General features: G+C 40.6%; 3 protein-coding genes across 3 annotated transcripts; all 3 read left to right on the plus strand.

Annotated features, from left to right (window-relative positions):
• Nucleotides 1-2,710: 2,710 nt before the first annotated feature.
• LOC137758014 (protein SET-like) lies at nucleotides 2,711-4,385 on the plus strand. The gene has a single exon (XM_068534407.1). The coding sequence runs from the start codon at nucleotides 2,711-2,713 to the stop codon at nucleotides 3,530-3,532; it is 822 nt and encodes a 273-aa protein (XP_068390508.1). The 3' UTR covers nucleotides 3,533-4,385.
• Nucleotides 4,386-10,953: 6,568 nt separating this feature from the next.
• Nucleotides 10,954-12,606, plus strand: LOC137758013 (protein SET-like). The gene has a single exon (XM_068534406.1). The coding sequence runs from the start codon at nucleotides 10,954-10,956 to the stop codon at nucleotides 11,773-11,775; it is 822 nt and encodes a 273-aa protein (XP_068390507.1). The 3' UTR covers nucleotides 11,776-12,606.
• A 6,591-nt stretch (nucleotides 12,607-19,197) lies between these two features.
• On the plus strand, nucleotides 19,198-20,772 carry LOC137758017 (protein SET-like). Its single transcript, XM_068534410.1, has one exon. The coding sequence runs from the start codon at nucleotides 19,198-19,200 to the stop codon at nucleotides 20,017-20,019; it is 822 nt and encodes a 273-aa protein (XP_068390511.1). The 3' UTR covers nucleotides 20,020-20,772.
• The last annotated feature ends 3,936 nt before the right edge of the window (nucleotides 20,773-24,708 follow it).

Genomic DNA, 24,708 nt, shown 5'->3' on the forward strand with positions numbered 1-24,708 from the left:
CAAATACCGTATGCTAACACATATATATGGAATCTAAAAAAACAAAAACAAAAAACGGTTCTCATGAACCTCGGAGCAGGACAGGAATAAAGACACAGACGTAGAGAATGGACTTGAGGACACGGGGAGGGGGAAGGGTAAGCTGGGACGAAGTGAGAGAGTGGCATTGACATATATACACTACCCAATGTCAAATAGATAGCTAGTGGGAAGCAGCCGCATAGCACAGGGACGTCAGCTCGGTGCTTTGTGACCACCTAGAGGGGTGGGATAGGGAGGGTGGGAGGGAGACGCAAGAGGGACGGGATATGGGGATATGGGGATATATGTATGTGTATAGCTGATTCACTTTGTTATAAAGCAGAGAGTAACACACCACTGTAAAGCAATTGTACTCCAATAAAGATGTTAAAACAAAATGAGCTGAAAAAAGATGGGGAGGAAATGGGCTAAAATATTAACTGTGGTGGAATTAAACATGGTTTTTCTTCACTTTTTCATATTCCATGCACTAACTAACCAAGTTCTCTTTCTCCAGTATCCACATACTATGTTTGCCATAATAAAAGCAGTATCACCTGCCCTCTTGCCCAAGGGAGAAAGGCCCACTGGGCAGCAACACCTCCCCACTTGTGCTCCCCTCCTGTGACCGTGGCTTTGAGCACCTGATGGGGCCCCCAGAGCGCTCTAATCACAGCTGTAGAGATGTGTCCTCGTTGGCTTCACAGGGATGACCAAGCCTACGGCTGACTTCTCTGCTTTGGTTCCCAGGTGCAGCCCCACCCACCCTGTCTTCATCTTTGCCCATCACGGGCGCTAACCCCCTCCCAACTTCTTCCAACCACACCCTCTAGCTTCCTAGAGTTTTGTCGGTTATTTGAATTCCTTATTTTAAGTGATCTTTGTCCAGAAGCTACAAAGGGAAACCTTACAAAATTTTCTATGTAATGATGTAAAATCCCTGCATGGCAAAAATAAATACTAAACAAACAGGGAATTATAAAATGACAACTGAGACATATTTGGAAGGTACAGGACAAAGGGCTGATTTACCTAATTTATGCAGAGCTCAAAATCAAAAGTTAAAAAAAGAAGATGAAGAACCCAATAGAAGACAAAGCTGAAGTAAGCAAAGGGTACAAAGAAACACCAATTACCAAAAAACAGGGGGAAGTGTTGGACCTCACTGGTAATAAAAGAAATGAAAGCCCAAACAGTAATGGAATATAATTTCTTACCTTGCAAACTGCCGAAAGGTCAATGAAAAAGTTGGATAGCCTCCAGTTTGAGGATGGGCGATAGGAAAATGAGTGGTCATGCATTGTTGTGAAAGCATAAAGTGATGCAACTTTCTGAAGGACAATTTCACAATATCTAGTAAATTTATAAATGCATGGAGCCACTGAGCAAGACCCTGTTTGGAATTTATATTGTAGAAATATTTATAATTTCACCAAGATTATATATATGATGTTCACTGCAACCTTTTTTAATAAAAGTAAGAAAGAAGGAAAGGAAAGAAAGAAAAAGAAAGAATGAACTTGAAGCAGTCTCTGAACAAGGGTGAAATTACTAGGTGTTTGTAAAAGTAGAGGCTTGAAGATAGGTAAACAAAGCAAAAATCGCGTATCAAAACCAAATTCTAGGGACTTCCCTGGTGGCACAGTAGTTAAGAATCCGCCTGCCAATGCAGGGGACACGGGTTCGAGCCCTGGTCCAGGAAGCTCTCACATGCCACAGAGCAACTAAGCCTGTGCACCACAACTACTGAGCCTGTGCTCTAGAGCCCACGAGCCACAACTACTGAAGCCCACGCAACCATACAAAATCTACGGGATGCAGCAAAAGCAGTTCTTAGAGGGGAGTTCATAGCGATACAGGTCTTCCTCAAAAAATGAGACAAATCTCAAATAAACAACCTAACCTACCACTTAAAAGAATTAGAAAAAGAACAAACAAAACCTAAAGTCAGCGGAAGGAAGGAAATAATAAAGATCAGAGAGGAAATAAATAAAATAGAGATGAAAACACAATAGAAAAAAATCAATAAAACCAAGAGCTGGTTCTTTGAAAGGGTAAACAAAATCGACAAACCTCTGGCCAGGCTCACCAAGAAGAAGAGAGAGAAGACCCAAATAAACCAAATAAGAAATGAAAAAGGAGAATAACAACTGACACCGCACAAATACAAAAACCATAGGGGAATACGATGAACAATTATATGCCAATAAATTCGACAACCTAGAAGAAATGGACAACTTTCTAGAAACATACAGCCCACCAAAACTGAATCAAAAAGAAACAGATAATTTGAACAGACCAATCACTAGAGATGAACTAGAATCTGTAGTTTAAAGACTCTCCCACAGGGCTTCCCTGGTGGTGCAGTGGTTAAGGATCCACCTGCCAATGCAGGGGGCATGGGTTCCATCCCTGATCCGGGAAGATCCCACATGCTGCGGAGCAACTAAGACCGTGTGCCACAACTACTGAGCCTGCGCTCCAGAGCCCAAGAGCCACAACTACTGAGCCCATGTGCCACAACTACTGAAGCCTGTGTGTCTAGAACCCGAGCTCCGCAATGAAGAGTAGCCCCTGCTCACCACAACTACAGAAAGACCGTGCACAGCAACAAAGGCCCAGTGCAGAGTTCTCAGAGCTCCCAGTACGAGCTTCTTCCCTTGGGTGGATTCTTGGCTTTTCTCCCAGCATGGCCCCCAAACACCAGTTTTCACTTCCACCCCAAGCAAAGAAACCAAAGAAACCGAGACGGACTCCTGCCTCCAGGCCAGAGGAAACGTCTGCTTCTCCGAACTTGCCGAAGGAAGAAGAAGAACAGCAAGAAGCAGTTGAACATGTTGATGAAGTACAAAATGAAATAGACAGACTTAACGAACAAGCCAGTGAGGAGATTTTGAAAGTAGAACAGAAATATAACAAACTCCGCCAACCATTTTTTCAGAAGAGGTCGGAATTGATGGCCAAAATCCCAAATTTTGGGGTAACAACATTTGTTCACCATCCACAAGTGTCTGCACTGCTTGGGGAGGAGGATGAAGAGGTGCTGCATTATTTGACAAGAGTCGACGTGACAGAATTTGAAGATAGTAAATCAGGTTACAGAATAGATTTTTATTTTGATGAAAACCCTTACTTCGAAAATAAAGTTCTCTCCAAAGAATTTCATCTGAATGAGAGTGGTGATCCATCTTCAAAGTCCACTGAAATCAAATGGAAATCTGGAAAGGATCTGACAAAACGTGCAAGTCAAACGCAGAATAAAGCCAGCAGGAAGAGACAGCATGAGGAGCCAGAAAGCTTCTTCACCTGGTTTACTGATCATTCTGATGCAGGTGCAGATGAGTTAGGAGAGGTCATCAAAGATGGTATTTGGCCAAATCCATTACAGTACCACTTGGTTCCGGACATGGATGATGAGGAAGGGGAAGGAGAAGAAGATGATGATGATGATGAAGAGGAAGAAGGACTGGAAGATATTGATGAAGAAGGGGATAAGGATGAAGGAAGATGAAGGAGAAGATGACTAATGGAACACTGATGGATTCCAACCTTCCTTTTTTAATTTTCTCCAGTCCCTGGGAGCAAGTTGCAGTCTTTTTTGTTTTTTTTTTCTCCTTCTCCTCTTGTGCTCAGTTGCCCTGTGTTTGAGGTCTCTTTTCTCCTTTATACCATGGCTCACAACTTATTTTGGGGGGAAATACCTTGAGCAGAATTCAGTGGGAAAAGAATCTCTACCCCTTTGTGTTCCAGATTCATTCTTATCCCTTCCTGTCTCAACAAAAACTTTACGGAATCAACACCACCATGCTCTGTGGGAAAAAAGAAAAACCTTCTGCTCCTTAGCTCTGCTGGAAGCTGGAGGGTGCTAGGCCCCTGTGTAGTAGTGCATAGAATTCTAGCTGTTTTCCTCCTTTCTCTGTATATCGGGCTCAGAGATTACACTGTGTCTCTATGTGAATATGGACAGTTAGCATTTACCAACATCTATCTGTCTACTTTCTCTTGTTTAAAAAAAGGGAAAAAAAACTTAAAAAAATGGGGTTATAGAAGGTCAGCAAAGGGTGGGTTTGAGATGTTTGGGTGGGTTAAGGGGGCATTTTGACAACATGGCTTCTCCTCTGGCATGTTTAATTGGGATGTTTAACGGACATCCTTGCAGTTTAAGATGACACTTTTAAAATAAAATTCTCTCCTAATGATGACTTGAGCCCTGCCACTCGATGGGAGAATCAGCAGAACCTGTAGGATCTTATTTGCAATGGACATTCTCTATTGTAATTTTGTTCCTGTTTAGTGTTATATTTTTCTTTCTGTTTCACTGGAAAGGAAAGATGATGCTCAGTTTTAAACGTTAAAAGTGTACAGGTTGCTTTGTTACAATAAAACTAAATGTGTACACACACACACAAAAAAAACAAAGACCCGGTGCAGCCAAAAATAAATTAAATAAAATAAATAAATTTATTTTAAAAAAAACTCCCCCACAAACAAAAGTCCAGGACCAGATGGCTTCATAGGCAAATTCTACCAAACATACAAAGAAGAACTTATACTGATCCTTCTCAAACTCTTCCAAAAAACTGAAGAGAAGGGAACACTCCCAAAGACATTCTATGAAGCCACCATCACCCTGATACCAAAACCAGACAAAGAGACCACCAAAAAAGAAAATTACAGGCCAATATCTCTGATGAATATAGATGCAAAAATTCTCAACCAAATATAGCAAACTGGATCCAACAACACATAAAAAAGATCATACACCACAACCAAGTGGGATTCATCCCAGGTTCGTAAGGATGGTTCAACATATGCAAATCAATCAATGTGATACACCACATAAACAAAAGTCAAAAACCACTTGATCATCTCAATAGATGCAGAAAAAACACTTGACAAAATTCAACATCCATTCATGATAAACACTCTTACCAAAGTGGGTATAGAGGGAATACATCTCAACATAATAAAAGCTATTTATGACAAACCCAGAGCCAATATAATACTCAATGGTGAAAAGTTGAAAGCCCTCCCGCTAAACTCTGGAATAAGACAAGGATACCCACTTCCACCTCTTCTATTCAACATAGTATTGGAAGTCCTAGCCACGGCAATCAGACAAGAAAAAGAAATAAAAGGTATCCAAATTGGAAGAGATAATATCGTCATTATATGCAGATGACATGACTCTATATGTAGAAAACCCTAAAGACTCCACACAAAAACTACGAGAACTGATCAGTGAATTCAGAAACGTAGCAGGATACAAGATTAACATACAGAAATCGGTTGCATTTCTTTACACCAACAATGAAATATCAGAAAGGGAATGTAAAAAAGACAATACCTTCCAAAATCACACCCTCAGGACTTCCCTGGTGGTCCAGTGGCTAAGACTCCACAATCCCAATGCAGGGGGCCCGGGTTCCATCCCTGGTCAGGGAACTAGGTCTCACATGCCACAAGGAAGGGTGCGAATGCCGCAACTAAAGATCCCGCATGCCGCAACTAATGATCCCGCATGCTGCAACTAAAGATCCTGCACGCAGCAATGAAGATCCCGCACGTGGCAGCCAAGACCCGGCGCAGCCAAATAAAGAAATATTGAAAACAAAATGCACCTCCAAAAATAAAATACTTAGGAATAAATCCGACCAAGGAGGTGCAAGACTTGTATGCTGAGAGCTATACAACGTTAAAGGAAACTGAAGATGATTCAAAGAAATGGAAAGATAGCCCCTGCTCTTGGATTGGAAGAATTTATATTGTTAAAATGACTACACTACCCAAAGCAATCTACAGATTTAATGCAATCCCTATCAAATGACCCATGACATTTTTCACAGAACTAGAACAAATAATCCTAAAATTTATATGGAACCATAAAACACCCAGAATGGCCAAAGCAATCCTGAAGAAACAGAACAAAGCAACAGGCATAACTCTCCCAGACTTAAGACAATACTACAAAGCTATAGTAATCAAAACAGCATGGTATTGGCACAAAAACAGACATATGGATCAATGGAACAGAACAGAGAGCGCAGAAATTAACCCACACACCTATAGTCAATTAGTTTTTGACAAAAAAGGCAAGAATATACAAAGGGAAAAAGCCTCTTCAGCAAGTGGTGCTGGGAAAGTTGGACAGCTGCATGTAAATCAATGAATTGAAAACACACCCTCTCACCATACACAAAAATAAACTCAAAATGGCTTAAAGACTTAAACGTAAGACATGACACCATAAAACTCCTAGAAGAGAACACAGGCAAAACATTCTCTGACATAAATTGTACCAATGTTTTCTTAGGTCAGTCTCCCAAGGCAATAGGAATAAAAGCAAAAATAAACAAATGGGACCTAATCAAACGTACAAGCTTTTGCGCAGCAAAGGAAACCATTAATAAAATGAAAAGACGACCTACAAAACGGGAGAAAATATTTGCAAACAATGCAACCGAGAAGGGCTTGATTTCCAAAATATATAAACAGCTCACACAACTCAACAACAAAAAAATAAATGAACCAATCAAAACAGGGGCAGAAGATCTAAAAAGACATTTCTTCAAAGAAGAAATGCAAATAGCTAATAGGCACATGAAAAGATGCTCAAAATCACTAATTATTAGAGAAATGAACATCAAAACTACAATAAGGTACCATCTCACACTGGTCAGAATGGCCATCATGAAAAACTCTACAAATAACAAATGCTGGAGAGGATGTGGAGAAAAGGGAACCCTCTTACACTGTTGGTGGGAATGTAAATTGGTACAGCCACTTTGGAGAACAGTATGGAGGTTCCTTAAAAAATTCAAAATTGAATTACCATATGATCCAGCAATCCCACTCCTGGGCATATACCCAGACAAAACTCTAATCCAAAGAGATACATGCACCCCTATGTTCACAGCAGCACTATTCACAATAGCCAAGACAGGGAAACAACCTAAGTGTCCACTGACAGATGAATGGATAAAGAAGACGTGGTACATGTATACAATGGACTAGTACTCAGCCATAAAAAAGAACAAAATAATGCCATTTGCAGCAACATGGATGCAACTAGAGATTATCATACTAAGTGAAATAAGTCAGAAAGAGAAAGACAAATACCATACGATATCACTTATATGTGGAATCTAAAATATGACACAAATGAACATACCTATGAAACAGAAACAGACTCATGGACATAGACAACAGACTTGTGGTGGCCAAGGGGGAGGAGGTTGGGGGAGGGATGGAATGGGAGGTTGCGGTTAACAGATGTAAACTATTAAACATGGAATGGATAAACAAGGCCCTACTGTGTAGCACAGGGAACTATATCCAGTATCCGATGATAAACCATAACGGAAAAGAATATAAAAAAAGAATGTATATATATGTATCACTGAATCACTTTGCTGTACAGCAGAAATGAACACATTGTAAATCAACGATACTTCAATTAAAAAAAATGAAATTACCGAGAGAAAAAAAAATATTGCTGTATTTTACTCTGTGTAAAGTTTACATTCAAAGAAAAGCACTGTAAACAAATACGGCTCACTAGTTAATGCCATGCTTGCTGAAATACTTAAGGAGACATGCACTGATGTCTGCAATTTACCAGAAAATGCATCAAGGAATAAGATGGATTGGGGCTTTCCTGGTGGCACAGTGGTTAAGAATCCGCCTGCCAACGCAGAGGACACGGGTTCGAGCCCTGGTCCGGGAAGATCCCACATGCCGCGGAGCAACAAAGCCCGTGCAGCACAACTACTGAGCCAGCGCACCACAACTACTGAAGCCCGCGTGCCTAGAGCCCGTGCTCTGTAACAAGAGAAGCCACTTCAATAAGAAGCCCACACACCACAGCAAAGAGTAGGCCCCGCTCACCGCAATAAAGAAAGCCCGCGCTCAGCAACAAAGGCCCAACACAGCCAAAAATAAATAAAATAAAATAAATAAACTTTAAAAAAAGAATAATGAAAACCAAAATGCATATGAAGTATAATTCCAACTTTAAAAATATGAGCTGAAGTATTTACAATAGCCAGGACATTGAAGCAACCTAAGTGGCCATCGACAGATGAATGGATAAAGAAGATGTGGCACATGTATACAATGGAACATTACTCAGCCATAAAAGGAAACGAAATTGAGTTCTTTGTAGTGAGGTGGATGGACCTAGAGACTGTCATACAGAGTGAAGTAAGTCAGAAAGAGAAAAACAAATACCGTATGCTAACACATATATATGGAATCTAAAAAAACAAAAACAAAAAACGGTTCTCATGAACCTCGGAGCAGGACAGGAATAAAGACACAGACGTAGAGAATGGACTTGAGGACACGGGGAGGGGGAAGGGTAAGCTGGGACGAAGTGAGAGAGTGGCATTGACATATATACACTACCCAATGTCAAATAGATAGCTAGTGGGAAGCAGCCGCATAGCACAGGGACGTCAGCTCGGTGCTTTGTGACCACCTAGAGGGGTGGGATAGGGAGGGTGGGAGGGAGACGCAAGAGGGACGGGATATGGGGATATGGGGATATATGTATGTGTATAGCTGATTCACTTTGTTATAAAGCAGAGAGTAACACACCACTGTAAAGCAATTGTACTCCAATAAAGATGTTAAAACAAAATGAGCTGAAAAAAGATGGGGAGGAAATGGGCTAAAATATTAACTGTGGTGGAATTAAACATGGTTTTTCTTCACTTTTTCATATTCCATGCACTAACTAACCAAGTTCTCTTTCTCCAGTATCCACATACTATGTTTGCCATAATAAAAGCAGTATCACCTGCCCTCTTGCCCAAGGGAGAAAGGCCCACTGGGCAGCAACACCTCCCCACTTGTGCTCCCCTCCTGTGACCGTGGCTTTGAGCACCTGATGGGGCCCCCAGAGCGCTCTAATCACAGCTGTAGAGATGTGTCCTCGTTGGCTTCACAGGGATGACCAAGCCTACGGCTGACTTCTCTGCTTTGGTTCCCAGGTGCAGCCCCACCCACCCTGTCTTCATCTTTGCCCATCACGGGCGCTAACCCCCTCCCAACTTCTTCCAACCACACCCTCTAGCTTCCTAGAGTTTTGTCGGTTATTTGAATTCCTTATTTTAAGTGATCTTTGTCCAGAAGCTACAAAGGGAAACCTTACAAAATTTTCTATGTAATGATGTAAAATCCCTGCATGGCAAAAATAAATACTAAACAAACAGGGAATTATAAAATGACAACTGAGACATATTTGGAAGATACAGGACAAAGGGCTGATTTACCTAATTTACGCAGAGCTCAAAATCAAAAGTTAAAAAAAGAAGATGAAGAACCCAATAGAAGACAAAGCTGAAGTAAGCAAAGGGTACAAAGAAACACCAATTACCAAAAAACAGGGGGAAGTGTTGGACCTCACTGGTAATAAAAGAAATGAAAGCCCAAACAGTAATGGAATATAATTTCTTACCTTGCAAACTGCCGAAAGGTCAATGAAAAAGTTGGATAGCCTCCAGTTTGAGGATGGGCGATAGGAAAATGAGTGGTCATGCATTGTTGTGAAAGCATAAAGTGATGCAACTTTCTGAAGGACAATTTCACAATATCTAGTAAATTTATAAATGCATGGAGCCACTGAGCAAGACCCTGTTTGGAATTTATATTGTAGAAATATTTATAATTTCACCAAGATTATATATATGATGTTCACTGCAACCTTTTTTAATAAAAGTAAGAAAGAAGGAAAGGAAAGAAAGAAAAAGAAAGAATGAACTTGAAGCAGTCTCTGAACAAGGGTGAAATTACTAGGTGTTTGTAAAAGTAGAGGCTTGAAGATAGGTAAACAAAGCAAAAATCGCGTATCAAAACCAAATTCTAGGGACTTCCCTGGTGGCACAGTAGTTAAGAATCCGCCTGCCAATGCAGGGGACACGGGTTCGAGCCCTGGTCCAGGAAGCTCTCACATGCCACAGAGCAACTAAGCCTGTGCGCCACAACTACTGAGCCTGTGCTCTAGAGCCCACGAGCCACAACTACTGAAGCCCACGCAACCATACAAAATCTACGGGATGCAGCAAAAGCAGTTCTTAGAGGGGAGTTCATAGCGATACAGGTCTTCCTCAAAAAATGAGACAAATCTCAAATAAACAACCTAACCTACCCCTTAAAAGAATTAGAAAAAGAACAAACAAAACCTAAAGTCAGCGGAAGGAAGGAAATAATAAAGATCAGAGAGGAAATAAATAAAATAGAGATGAAAACACAATAGAAAAACATCAATAAAACCAAGAGCTGGTTCTTTGAAAGGGTAAACAAAATCGACAAACCTCTGGCCAGGCTCACCAAGAAGAAGAGAGAGAAGACCCAAATAAACCAAATAAGAAATGAAAAAGGAGAATAACAACTGACACCGCACAAATACAAAAACCATAGGGGAATACGATGAACAATTATATGCCAATAAATTCGACAACCTAGAAGAAATGGACAACTTTCTAGAAACATACAGCCCACCAAAACTGAATCAAAAAGAAACAGATAATTTGAACAGACCAATCACTAGAGATGAACTAGAATCTGTAGTTTAAAGACTCTCCCACAGGGCTTCCCTGGTGGTGCAGTGGTTAAGGATCCACCTGCCAATGCAGGGGGCATGGGTTCCATCCCTGATCCGGGAAGATCCCACATGCTGCGGAGCAACTAAGACCGTGTGCCACAACTACTGAGCCTGCGCTCCAGAGCCCAAGAGCCACAACTACTGAGCCCATGTGCCACAACTACTGAAGCCTGTGTGTCTAGAACCCGAGCTCCGCAATGAAGAGTAGCCCCTGCTCACCACAACTACAGAAAGACCGTGCACAGCAACAAAGGCCCAGTGCAGAGTTCTCAGAGCTCCCAGTACGAGCTTCTTCCCTTGGGTGGATTCTTGGCTTTTCTCCCAGCATGGCCCCCAAACACCAGTTTTCACTTCCACCCCAAGCAAAGAAACCAAAGAAACCGAGACGGACTCCTGCCTCCAGGCCAGAGGAAACGTCTGCTTCTCCGAACTTGCCGAAGGAAGAAGAAGAACAGCAAGAAGCAGTTGAACATGTTGATGAAGTACAAAATGAAATAGACAGACTTAACGAACAAGCCAGTGAGGAGATTTTGAAAGTAGAACAGAAATATAACAAACTCCGCCAACCATTTTTTCAGAAGAGGTCGGAATTGATGGCCAAAATCCCAAATTTTGGGGTAACAACATTTGTTCACCATCCACAAGTGTCTGCACTGCTTGGGGAGGAGGATGAAGAGGTGCTGCATTATTTGACAAGAGTCGACGTGACAGAATTTGAAGATAGTAAATCAGGTTACAGAATAGATTTTTATTTTGATGAAAACCCTTACTTCGAAAATAAAGTTCTCTCCAAAGAATTTCATCTGAATGAGAGTGGTGATCCATCTTCAAAGTCCACTGAAATCAAATGGAAATCTGGAAAGGATCTGACAAAACGTGCAAGTCAAACGCAGAATAAAGCCAGCAGGAAGAGACAGCATGAGGAGCCAGAAAGCTTCTTCACCTGGTTTACTGATCATTCTGATGCAGGTGCAGATGAGTTAGGAGAGGTCATCAAAGATGGTATTTGGCCAAATCCATTACAGTACCACTTGGTTCCGGACATGGATGATGAGGAAGGGGAAGGAGAAGAAGATGATGATGATGATGAAGAGGAAGAAGGACTGGAAGATATTGATGAAGAAGGGGATAAGGATGAAGGAAGATGAAGGAGAAGATGACTAATGGAACACTGATGGATTCCAACCTTCCTTTTTTAATTTTCTCCAGTCCCTGGGAGCAAGTTGCAGTCTTTTTTGTTTTTTTTTTCTCCTTCTCCTCTTGTGCTCAGTTGCCCTGTGTTTGAGGTCTCTTTTCTCCTTTATACCATGGCTCACAACTTATTTTGGGGGGAAATACCTTGAGCAGAATTCAGTGGGAAAAGAATCTCTACCCCTTTGTGTTCCAGATTCATTCTTATCCCTTCCTGTCTCAACAAAAACTTTACGGAATCAACACCACCATGCTCTGTGGGAAAAAAGAAAAACCTTCTGCTCCTTAGCTCTGCTGGAAGCTGGAGGGTGCTAGGCCCCTGTGTAGTAGTGCATAGAATTCTAGCTGTTTTCCTCCTTTCTCTGTATATCGGGCTCAGAGATTACACTGTGTCTCTATGTGAATATGGACAGTTAGCATTTACCAACATCTATCTGTCTACTTTCTCTTGTTTAAAAAAAGGGAAAAAAAACTTAAAAAAATGGGGTTATAGAAGGTCAGCAAAGGGTGGGTTTGAGATGTTTGGGTGGGTTAAGGGGGCATTTTGACAACATGGCTTCTCCTCTGGCATGTTTAATTGGGATGTTTAACGGACATCCTTGCAGTTTAAGATGACACTTTTAAAATAAAATTCTCTCCTAATGATGACTTGAGCCCTGCCACTCGATGGGAGAATCAGCAGAACCTGTAGGATCTTATTTGCAATGGACATTCTCTATTGTAATTTTGTTCCTGTTTAGTGTTATATTTTTCTTTCTGTTTCACTGGAAAGGAAAGATGATGCTCAGTTTTAAACGTTAAAAGTGTACAGGTTGCTTTGTTACAATAAAACTAAATGTGTACACACACACACAAAAAAAACAAAGACCCGGTGCAGCCAAAAATAAATTAAATAAAATAAATAAATTTATTTAAAAAAAAACTCCCCCACAAACAAAAGTCCAGGACCAGATGGCTTCATAGGCAAATTCTACCAAACATACAAAGAAGAACTTATACTGATCCTTCTCAAACTCTTCCAAAAAACTGAAGAGAAGGGAACACTCCCAAAGACATTCTATGAAGCCACCATCACCCTGATACCAAAACCAGACAAAGAGACCACCAAAAAAGAAAATTACAGGCCAATATCTCTGATGAATATAGATGCAAAAATTCTCAACCAAATATAGCAAACTGGATCCAACAACACATAAAAAAGATCATACACCACAACCAAGTGGGATTCATCCCAGGTTCGTAAGGATGGTTCAACATATGCAAATCAATCAATGTGATACACCACATAAACAAAAGTCAAAAACCACTTGATCATCTCAATAGATGCAGAAAAAACACTTGACAAAATTCAACATCCATTCATGATAAACACTCTTACCAAAGTGGGTATAGAGGGAATACATCTCAACATAATAAAAGCTATTTATGACAAACCCAGAGCCAATATAATACTCAATGGTGAAAAGTTGAAAGCCCTCCCGCTAAACTCTGGAATAAGACAAGGATACCCACTTCCACCTCTTCTATTCAACATAGTATTGGAAGTCCTAGCCACGGCAATCAGACAAGAAAAAGAAATAAAAGGTATCCAAATTGGAAGAGATAATATCGTCATTATATGCAGATGACATGACTCTATATGTAGAAAACCCTAAAGACTCCACACAAAAACTACGAGAACTGATCAGTGAATTCAGAAACGTAGCAGGATACAAGATTAACATACAGAAATCGGTTGCATTTCTTTACACCAACAATGAAATATCAGAAAGGGAATGTAAAAAAGACAATACCTTCCAAAATCACACCCTCAGGACTTCCCTGGTGGTCCAGTGGCTAAGACTCCACAATCCCAATGCAGGGGGCCCGGGTTCCATCCCTGGTCAGGGAACTAGGTCTCACATGCCACAAGGAAGGGTGCGAATGCCGCAACTAAAGATCCCGCATGCCGCAACTAATGATCCCGCATGCTGCAACTAAAGATCCTGCACGCAGCAATGAAGATCCCGCACGTGGCAGCCAAGACCCGGCGCAGCCAAATAAAGAAATATTGAAAACAAAATGCACCTCCAAAAATAAAATACTTAGGAATAAATCCGACCAAGGAGGTGCAAGACTTGTATGCTGAGAGCTATACAACGTTAAAGGAAACTGAAGATGATTCAAAGAAATGGAAAGATAGCCCCTGCTCTTGGATTGGAAGAATTTATATTGTTAAAATGACTACACTACCCAAAGCAATCTACAGATTTAATGCAATCCCTATCAAATGACCCATGACATTTTTCACAGAACTAGAACAAATAATCCTAAAATTTATATGGAACCATAAAACACCCAGAATGGCCAAAGCAATCCTGAAGAAACAGAACAAAGCAACAGGCATAACTCTCCCAGACTTAAGACAATACTACAAAGCTATAGTAATCAAAACAGCATGGTATTGGCACAAAAACAGACATATGGATCAATGGAACAGAACAGAGAGCGCAGAAATTAACCCACACACCTATAGTCAATTAGTTTTTGACAAAAAAGGCAAGAATATACAAAGGGAAAAAGCCTCTTCAGCAAGTGGTGCTGGGAAAGTTGGACAGCTGCATGTAAATCAATGAATTGAAAACACACCCTCTCACCATACACAAAAATGAACTCAAAATGGCTTAAAGACTTAAACGTAAGACATGACACCATAAAACTCCTAGAAGAGAACACAGGCAAAACATTCTCTGACATAAATTGTACCAATGTTTTCTTAGGTCAGTCTCCCAAGGCAATAGGAATAAAAGCAAAAATAAACAAATGGGACCTAATCAAACGTACAAGCTTTTGCGCAGCAAAGGAAACCATTAACAAAATGAAAAGACGACCTACAAAACGGGAGAAAATATTTGCAAACAATGCAACCGAGAAGGGCTTGATTTCCAAAATATATAAACAGCTCACACAACTCAACAACAAAAAAATAAATGAACCAATCAAAACAGGGGCAGAAGATCTAAAAAGACATTTCTTCAAAGAAGAAATGCAAATAGCTAATAGGCACATGAAAAGATGCTCAAAATCACTAATTATTAGAGAAATGAACATCAAAACTACAATAAGGTACCATCTCACACTGGTCAGAATGGCCATCATGAAAAACTCTACAAATAACAAATGCTGGAGAGGATGTGGAGAAAAGGGAACCCTCTTACACTGTTGGTGGGAATGTAAATTGGTACAGCCACTTTGGAGAACAGTATGGAGGTTCCTTAAAAAATTCAAAATTGAATTACCATATGATCCAGCAATCCCACTCCTGGGCATATACCCAGACAAAACTCTAATCCAAAGAGATACATGCACCCCTATGTTCACAGCAGCACTATTCACAATAGCCAAGACAGGGAAACAACCTAAGTGTCCACTGACAGATGAATGGATAAAGAAGACGTGGTACATGTATACAATGGACTAGTACTCAGCCATAAAAAAGAACAAAATAATGCCATTTGCAGCAACATGGATGCAACTAGAGATTATCATACTAAGTGAAATAAGTCAGAAAGAGAAAGACAAATACCATACGATATCACTTATATGTGGAATCTAAAATATGACACAAATGAACATACCTATGAAACAGAAACAGACTCATGGACATAGACAACAGACTTGTGGTGGCCAAGGGGGAGGAGGTTGGGGGAGGGATGGAATGGGAGGTTGCGGTTAACAGATGTAAACTATTAAACATGGAATGGATAAACAAGGCCCTACTGTGTAGCACAGGGAACTATATCCAGTATCCGATGATAAACCATAACGGAAAAGAATATAAAAAAAGAATGTATATATATGTATCACTGAATCACTTTGCTGTACAGCAGAAATGAACACATTGTAAATCAACGATACTTCAATTAAAAAAAATGAAATTACCGAGAGAAAAAAAAATATTGCTGTATTTTACTCTGTGTAAAGTTTACATTCAAAGAAAAGCACTGTAAACAAATACGGCTCACTAGTTAATGCCATGCTTGCTGAAATACTTAAGGAGACATGCACTGATGTCTGCAATTTACCAGAAAATGCATCAAGGAATAAGATGGATTGGGGCTTTCCTGGTGGCACAGTGGTTAAGAATCCGCCTGCCAACGCAGAGGACACGGGTTCGAGCCCTGGTCCGGGAAGATCCCACATGCCGCGGAGCAACAAAGCCCGTGCAGCACAACTACTGAGCCAGCGCACCACAACTACTGAAGCCCGCGTGCCTAGAGCCCGTGCTCTGTAACAAGAGAAGCCACTTCAATAAGAAGCCCACACACCACAGCAAAGAGTAGGCCCCGCTCACCGCAATAAAGAAAGCCCGCGCTCAGCAACAAAGGCCCAACACAGCCAAAAATAAATAAAATAAAATAAATAAACTTTAAAAAAAGAATAATGAAAACCAAAATGCATATGAAGTATAATTCCAACTTTAAAAATATGAGCTGAAGTATTTACAATAGCCAGGACATTGAAGCAACCTAAGTGGCCATCGACAGATGAATGGATAAAGAAGATGTGGCACATGTATACAATGGAACATTACTCAGCCATAAAAGGAAACGAAATTGAGTTCTTTGTAGTGAGGTGGATGGACCTAGAGACTGTCATACAGAGTGAAGTAAGTCAGAAAGAGAAAAACAAATACCGTATGCTAACACATATATATGGAATCTAAAAAAACAAAAACAAAAAACGGTTCTCATGAACCTCGGAGCAGGACAGGAATAAAGACACAGACGTAGAGAATGGACTTGAGGACACGGGGAGGGGGAAGGGTAAGCTGGGACGAAGTGAGAGAGTGGCATTGACATATATACACTACCCAATGTCAAATAGATAGCTAGTGGGAAGCAGCCGCATAGCACAGGGACGTCAGCTCGGTGCTTTGTGACCACCTAGAGGGGTGGGATAGGGAGGGTGGGAGGGAGACGCAAGAGGGACGGGATATGGGGATATGGGGATATATGTATGTGTATAGCTGATTCACTTTGTTATAAAGCAGAGAGTAACACACCACTGTAAAGCAATTGTACTCCAATAAAGATGTTAAAACAAAATGAGCTGAAAAAAGATGGGGAGGAAATGGGCTAAAATATTAACTGTGGTGGAATTAAACATGGTTTTTCTTCACTTTTTCATATTCCATGCACTAACTAACCAAGTTCTCTTTCTCCAGTATCCACATACTATGTTTGCCATAATAAAAGCAGTATCACCTGCCCTCTTGCCCAAGGGAGAAAGGCCCACTGGGCAGCAACACCTCCCCACTTGTGCTCCCCTCCTGTGACCGTGGCTTTGAGCACCTGATGGGGCCCCCAGAGCGCTCTAATCACAGCTGTAGAGATGTGTCCTCGTTGGCTTCACAGGGATGACCAAGCCTACGGCTGACTTCTCTGCTTTGGTTCCCAGGTGCAGCCCCACCCACCCTGTCTTCATCTTTGCCCATCACGGGCGCTAACCCCCTCCCAACTTCTTCCAACCACACCCTCTAGCTTCCTAGAGTTTTGTCGGTTATTTGAATTCCTTATTTTAAGTGATCTTTGTCCAGAAGCTACAAAGGGAAACCTTACAAAATTTTCTATGTAATGATGTAAAATCCCTGCATGGCAAAAATAAATACTAAACAAACAGGGAATTATAAAATGACAACTGAGACATATTTGGAAGATACAGGACAAAGGGCTGATTTACCTAATTTATGCAGAGCTCAAAATCAAAAGTTAAAAAAAGAAGATGAAGAACCCAATAGAAGACAAAGCTGAAGTAAGCAAAGGGTACAAAGAAACACCAATTACCAAAAAAACAGGGGGAAGTGTTGGACCTCACTGGTAATAAAAGAAATGAAAGCCCAAACAGTAATGGAATATAATTTCTTACCTTGCAAACTGCCGAAAGGTCAATGAAAAAGTTGGATAGCCTCCAGTTTGAGGATGGGCGATAGGAAAATGAGTGGTCATGCATTGTTGTGAAAGCATAAAGTGATGCAACTTTCTGAAGGACAATTTCACAATATCTAGTAAATTTATAAATGCATGGAGCCACTGAGCAAGACCCTGTTTGGAATTTATATTGTAGAAATATTTATAATTTCACCAAGATTATATATATGATGTTCACTGCAACCTTTTTTAATAAAAGTAAGAAAGAAGGAAAGGAAAGAAAGAAAAAGAAAGAATGAACTTGAAGCAGTCTCTGAACAAGGGTGAAATTACTAGGTGTTTGTAAAAGTAGAGGCTTGAAGATAGGTAAACAAAGCAAAAATCGCGTATCAAAACCAAATTCTAGGGACTTCCCTGGTGGCACAGTAGTTAAGAATCCGCCTGCCAATGCAGGGGACACGGGTTCGAGCCCTGGTCCAGGAAGCTCTCACATGCCACAGAGCAACTAAGCCTGTGCGCCACAACTACTGAGCCTGTGCTCTAGAGCCCACGAGCCACAACTACTGAAGCCCACGCAACCATACAAAATCTACGGGATGCAGCAAAAGCAGTTCTTAGAGGGGAGTTCATAGCGATACAGGTCTTCCTCAAAAAATGAGACAAATCTCAAATAAACAACCTAACCTACCACTTAAAAGAATTAGAAAAAGAACAAACAAAACCTAAAGTCAGCGGAAGGAAGGAAATAATAAAGATCAGAGAGGAAATAAATAAAATAGAGATGAAAACACAATAGAAAAACATCAATAAAACCAAGAGCTGGTTCTTTGAAAGGGTAAACAAAATCGACAAACTTCTGGCCAGGCTCACCAAGAAGAAGAGAGAGAAGACCCAAATAAACCAAATAAGAAATGAAAAAGGAGAATAACAACTGACACCGCACAAATACAAAAACCATAGGGGAATACGATGAACAATTATATGCCAATAAATTCGACAACCTAGAAGAAATGGACAACTTTCTAGAAACATACAGCCCACCAAAACTGAATCAAAAAGAAACAGATAATTTGAACAGACCAATCACTAGAGATGAACTAGAATCTGTAGTTTAAAGACTCTCCCACAGGGCTTCCCTGGTGGTGCAGTGGTTAAGGATCCACCTGCCAATGCAGGGGGCATGGGTTCCATCCCTGATCCGGGAAGATCCCACATGCTGCGGAGCAACTAAGACCGTGTGCCACAACTACTGAGCCTGCGCTCCAGAGCCCAAGAGCCACAACTACTGAGCCCATGTGCCACAACTACTGAAGCCTGTGTGTCTAGAACCCGAGCTCCGCAATGAAGAGTAGCCCCTGCTCACCACAACTACAGAAAGACCGTGCACAGCAACAAAGGCCCAGTGCAGAGTTCTCAGAGCTCCCAGTACGAGCTTCTTCCCTTGGGTGGATTCTTGGCTTTTCTCCCAGCATGGCCCCCAAACACCAGTTTTCACTTCCACCCCAAGCAAAGAAACCAAAGAAACCGAGACGGACTCCTGCCTCCAGGCCAGAGGAAACGTCTGCTTCTCCGAACTTGCCGAAGGAAGAAGAAGAACAGCAAGAAGCAGTTGAACATGTTGATGAAGTACAAAATGAAATAGACAGACTTAACGAACAAGCCAGTGAGGAGATTTTGAAAGTAGAACAGAAATATAACAAACTCCGCCAACCATTTTTTCAGAAGAGGTCGGAATTGATGGCCAAAATCCCAAATTTTGGGGTAACAACATTTGTTCGCCATCCACAAGTGTCTGCACTGCTTGGGGAGGAGGATGAAGAGGTGCTGCATTATTTGACAAGAGTCGACGTGACAGAATTTGAAGATAGTAAATCAGGTTACAGAATAGATTTTTATTTTGATGAAAACCCTTACTTCGAAAATAAAGTTCTCTCCAAAGAATTTCATCTGAATGAGAGTGGTGATCCATCTTCAAAGTCCACTGAAATCAAATGGAAATCCGGAAAGGATCTGACAAAACGTGCAAGTCAAACGCAGAATAAAGCCAGCAGGAAGAGACAGCATGAGGAGCCAGAAAGCTTCTTCACCTGGTTTACTGATCATTCTGATGCAGGTGCAGATGAGTTAGGAGAGGTCATCAAAGATGGTATTTGGCCAAATCCATTACAGTACCACTTGGTTCCGGACATGGATGATGAGGAAGGGGAAGGAGAAGAAGATGATGATGATGATGAAGAGGAAGAAGGACTGGAAGATATTGATGAAGAAGGGGATAAGGATGAAGGAAGATGAAGGAGAAGATGACTAATGGAACACTGATGGATTCCAACCTTCCTTTTTTAATTTTCTCCAGTCCCTGGGAGCAAGTTGCAGTCTTTTTTGTTTTTTTTTCTCCTTCTCCTCTTGTGCTCAGTTGCCCTGTGTTTGAGGTCTCTTTTCTCCTTTATACCATGGCTCACAACTTATTTTGGGGGGAAATACCTTGAGCAGAATTCAGTGGGAAAAGAATCTCTACCCCTTTGTGTTCCAGATTCATTCTTATCCCTTCCTGTCTCAACAAAAACTTTACGGAATCAACACCACCATGCTCTGTGGGAAAAAAGAAAAACCTTCTGCTCCTTAGCTCTGCTGGAAGCTGGAGGGTGCTAGGCCCCTGTGTAGTAGTGCATAGAATTCTAGCTGTTTTCCTCCTTTCTCTGTATATCGGGCTCAGAGATTACACTGTGTCTCTATGTGAATATGGACAGTTAGCATTTACCAACATCTATCTGTCTACTTTCTCTTGTTTAAAAAAAGGGAAAAAAAACTTAAAAAAATGGGGTTATAGAAGGTCAGCAAAGGGTGGGTTTGAGATGTTTGGGTGGGTTAAGGGGGCATTTTGACAACATGGCTTCTCCTCTGGCATGTTTAATTGGGATGTTTAACGGACATCCTTGCAGTTTAAGATGACACTTTTAAAATAAAATTCTCTCCTAATGATGACTTGAGCCCTGCCACTCGATGGGAGAATCAGCAGAACCTGTAGGATCTTATTTGCAATGGACATTGTCTATTGTAATTTTGTTCCTGTTTAGTGTTATATTTTTCTTTCTGTTTCACTGGAAAGGAAAGATGATGCTCAGTTTTAAACGTTAAAAGTGTACAGGTTGCTTTGTTACAATAAAACTAAATGTGTACACACACACACAAAAAAAACAAAGACCCGGTGCAGCCAAAAATAAATTAAATAAAATAAATAAATTTATTTAAAACAAAACTGCCCCACAAACAAAAGTCCAGGACCAGATGGCTTCATAGGCAAATTCTACCAAACATACAAAGAAGAACTTATACTGATCCTTCTCAAACTCTTCCAAAAAACTGAAGAGAAGGGAACACTCCCAAAGACATTCTATGAAGCCACCATCACCCTGATACCAAAACCAGACAAAGAGACCACCAAAAAAGAAAATTACAGGCCAATATCTCTGATGAATATAGATGCAAAAATTCTCAACCAAATATAGCAAACTGGATCCAACAACACATAAAAAAGATCATACCCCACAACCAAGTGGGATTCATCCCAGGTTCATAAGGATGGTTCAACATATGCAAATCAATCAATGTGATACACCACATAAACAAAAGTCAAAAACCACTTGATCATCTCAATAGATGCAGAAAAAACACTTGACAAAATTCAACATCCATTCATGATAAACACTCTTACCAAAGTGGGTATAGAGGGAATACATCTCAACATAATAAAAGCTATTTATGACAAACCCAGAGCCAATATAATACTCAATGGTGAAAAGTTGAAAGCCCTCCCGCTAAACTCTGGAATAAGACAAGGATACCCACTTCCACCTCTTCTATTCAACATAGTATTGGAAGTCCTAGCCACAGCAATCAGACAAGAAAAAGAAATAAAAGGTATCCAAATTGGAAGAGATAATATCGTCATTCTATGCAGATGACATGACTCTATATGTAGAAAACCCTAAAGACTCCACACAAAAACTACGAGAACTGATCAGTGAATTCAGAAACGTAGCAGGATACAAGATTAACATACAGAAATCGGTTGCATTTCTTTACACCAACAATGAAATATCAGAAAGGGAATGTAAAAAAGACAATACCTTCCAAAATCACACCCTCAGGACTTCCCTGGTGGTCCAGTGGCTAAGACTCCACAATCCCAATGCAGGGGGCCCGGGTTCCATCCCTGGTCAGGGAACTAGGTCTCACATGCCACAAGGAAGGGTGCGAATGCCGCAACTAAAGATCCCGCATGCCGCAACTAATGATCCCGCATGCTGCAACTAAAGATCCTGCACGCAGCAATGAAGATCCCGCACGTGGCAGCCAAGACCCGGCGCAGCCAAATAAAGAAATATTGAAAACAAAATGCACCTCCAAAAATAAAATACTTAGGAATAAATCCGACCAAGGAGGTGCAAGACTTGTATGCTGAGAGCTATACAACGTTAAAGGAAACTGAAGATGATTCAAAGAAATGGAAAGATAGCCCCTGCTCTTGGATTGGAAGAATTTATATTGTTAAAATGACTACACTACCCAAAGCAATCTACAGATTTAATGCAATCCCTATCAAATGACCCATGACATTTTTCACAGAACTAGAACAAATAATCCTAAAATTTATATGGAACCATAAAACACCCAGAATGGCCAAAGCAATCCTGAAGAAACAGAACAAAGCAACAGGCATAACTCTCCCAGACTTAAGACAATACTACAAAGCTATAGTAATCAAAACAGCATGGTATTGGCACAAAAACAGACATATGGATCAATGGAACAGAACAGAGAGCGCAGAAATTAACCCACACACCTATAGTCAATTAGTTTTTGACAAAAAAGGCAAGAATATACAAAGGGAAAAAGCCTCTTCAGCAAGTGGTGCTGGGAAAGTTGGACAGCTGCATGTAAATCAATGAATTGAAAACACACCCTCTCACCATACACAAAAATGAACTCAAAATGGCTTAAAGACTTAAACGTAAGACATGACACCATAAAACTCCTAGAAGAGAACACAGGCAAAACATTCTCTGACATAAATTGTACCAATGTTTTCTTAGGTCAGTCTCCCAAGGCAATAGGAATAAAAGCAAAAATAAACAAATGGGACCTAATCAAACGTACAAGCTTTTGCGCAGCAAAGGAAACCATTAACAAAATGAAAAGACGACCTACAAAACGGGAGAAAATATTTGCAAACAATGCAACCGAGAAGGGCTTGATTTCCAAAATATATAAACAGCTCACACAACTCAACAACAAAAAAATAAATGAACCAATCAAAACAGGGGCAGAAGATCTAAAAAGACATTTCTTCAAAGAAGAAATGCAAATAGCTAATAGGCACATGAAAAGATGCTCAAAATCACTAATTATTAGAGAAATGAACATCAAAACTACAATAAGGTACCATCTCACACTGGTCAGAATGGCCATCATGAAAAACTCTACAAATAACAAATGCTGGAGAGGATGTGGAGAAAAGGGAACCCTCTTACACTGTTGGTGGGAATGTAAATTGGTACAGCCACTTTGGAGAACAGTATGGAGGTTCCTTAAAAAATTCAAAATTGAATTACCATATGATCCAGCAATCCCACTCCTGGGCATATACCCAGACAAAACTCTAATCCAAAGAGATACATGCACCCCTATGTTCACAGCAGCACTATTCACAATAGCCAAGACAGGGAAACAACCTAAGTGTCCACTGACAGATGAATGGATAAAGAAGACGTGGTACATGTATACAATGGACTAGTACTCAGCCATAAAAAAGAACAAAATAATGCCATTTGCAGCAACATGGATGCAACTAGAGATTATCATACTAAGTGAAATAAGTCAGAAAGAGAAAGACAAATACCATACGATATCACTTATATGTGGAATCTAAAATATGACACAAATGAACATACCTATGAAACAGAAACAGACTCATGGACATAGACAACAGACTTGTGGTGGCCAAGGGGGAGGAGGTTGGGGGAGGGATGGAATGGGAGGTTGCGGCTAACAGATGTAAACTATTAAACATGGAATGGATAAACAAGGCCCTACTGTGTAGCACAGGGAACTATATCCAGTATCCGATGATAAACCATAACGGAAAAGAATATAAAAAAAGAATGTATATATATGTATCACTGAATCACTTTGCTGTACAGCAGAAATGAACACATTGTAAATCAACGATACTTCAATTAAAAAAAATGAAATTACCGAGAGAAAAAAAAATATTGCTGTATTTTACTCTGTGTAAAGTTTACATTCAAAGAAAAGCACTGTAAACAAATACGGCTCACTAGTTAATGCCATGCTTGCTGAAATACTTAAGGAGACATGCACTGATGTCTGCAATTTACCAGAAAATGCATCAAGGAATAAGATGGATTGGGGCTTTCCTGGTGGCACAGTGGTTAAGAATCCGCCTGCCAACGCAGAGGACACGGGTTCGAGCCCTGGTCCGGGAAGATCCCACATGCCGCGGAGCAACAAAGCCCGTGCAGCACAACTACTGAGCCAGCGCACCACAACTACTGAAGCCCGCGTGCCTAGAGCCCGTGCTCTGTAACAAGAGAAGCCACTTCAATAAGAAGCCCACACACCACAGCAAAGAGTAGGCCCCGCTCACCGCAATAAAGAAAGCCCGCGCTCAGCAACAAAGGCCCAACACAGCCAAAAATAAATAAAATAAAATAAATAAACTTTAAAAAAAGAATAATGAAAACCAAAATGCATATGAAGTATAATTCCAACTTTAAAAATATGAGCTGAAGTATTTACAATAGCCAGGACATTGAAGCAACCTAAGTGGCCATCGACAGATGAATGGATAAAGAAGATGTGGCACATGTATACAATGGAACATTACTCAGCCATAAAAGGAAACGAAATTGAGTTCTTTGTAGTGAGGTGGATGGACCTAGAGACTGTCATACAGAGTGA

Source organism: Eschrichtius robustus, unplaced genomic scaffold (genome assembly GCF_028021215.1).
Source record: "Eschrichtius robustus isolate mEscRob2 unplaced genomic scaffold, mEscRob2.pri scaffold_651, whole genome shotgun sequence".
NCBI lineage: Eukaryota > Metazoa > Chordata > Mammalia > Artiodactyla > Eschrichtiidae > Eschrichtius > Eschrichtius robustus.

Bases quoted from the DNA above. Each gene is read 5' to 3' on its own strand.
- LOC137758014 (XM_068534407.1), top strand. From the start codon at position 2,711: ATGGCCCCCAAACACCAGTTTTCACTTCCACCCCAAGCAAAGAAACCA.
- LOC137758013 (XM_068534406.1), top strand. From the start codon at position 10,954: ATGGCCCCCAAACACCAGTTTTCACTTCCACCCCAAGCAAAGAAACCA.
- LOC137758017 (XM_068534410.1), top strand. From the start codon at position 19,198: ATGGCCCCCAAACACCAGTTTTCACTTCCACCCCAAGCAAAGAAACCA.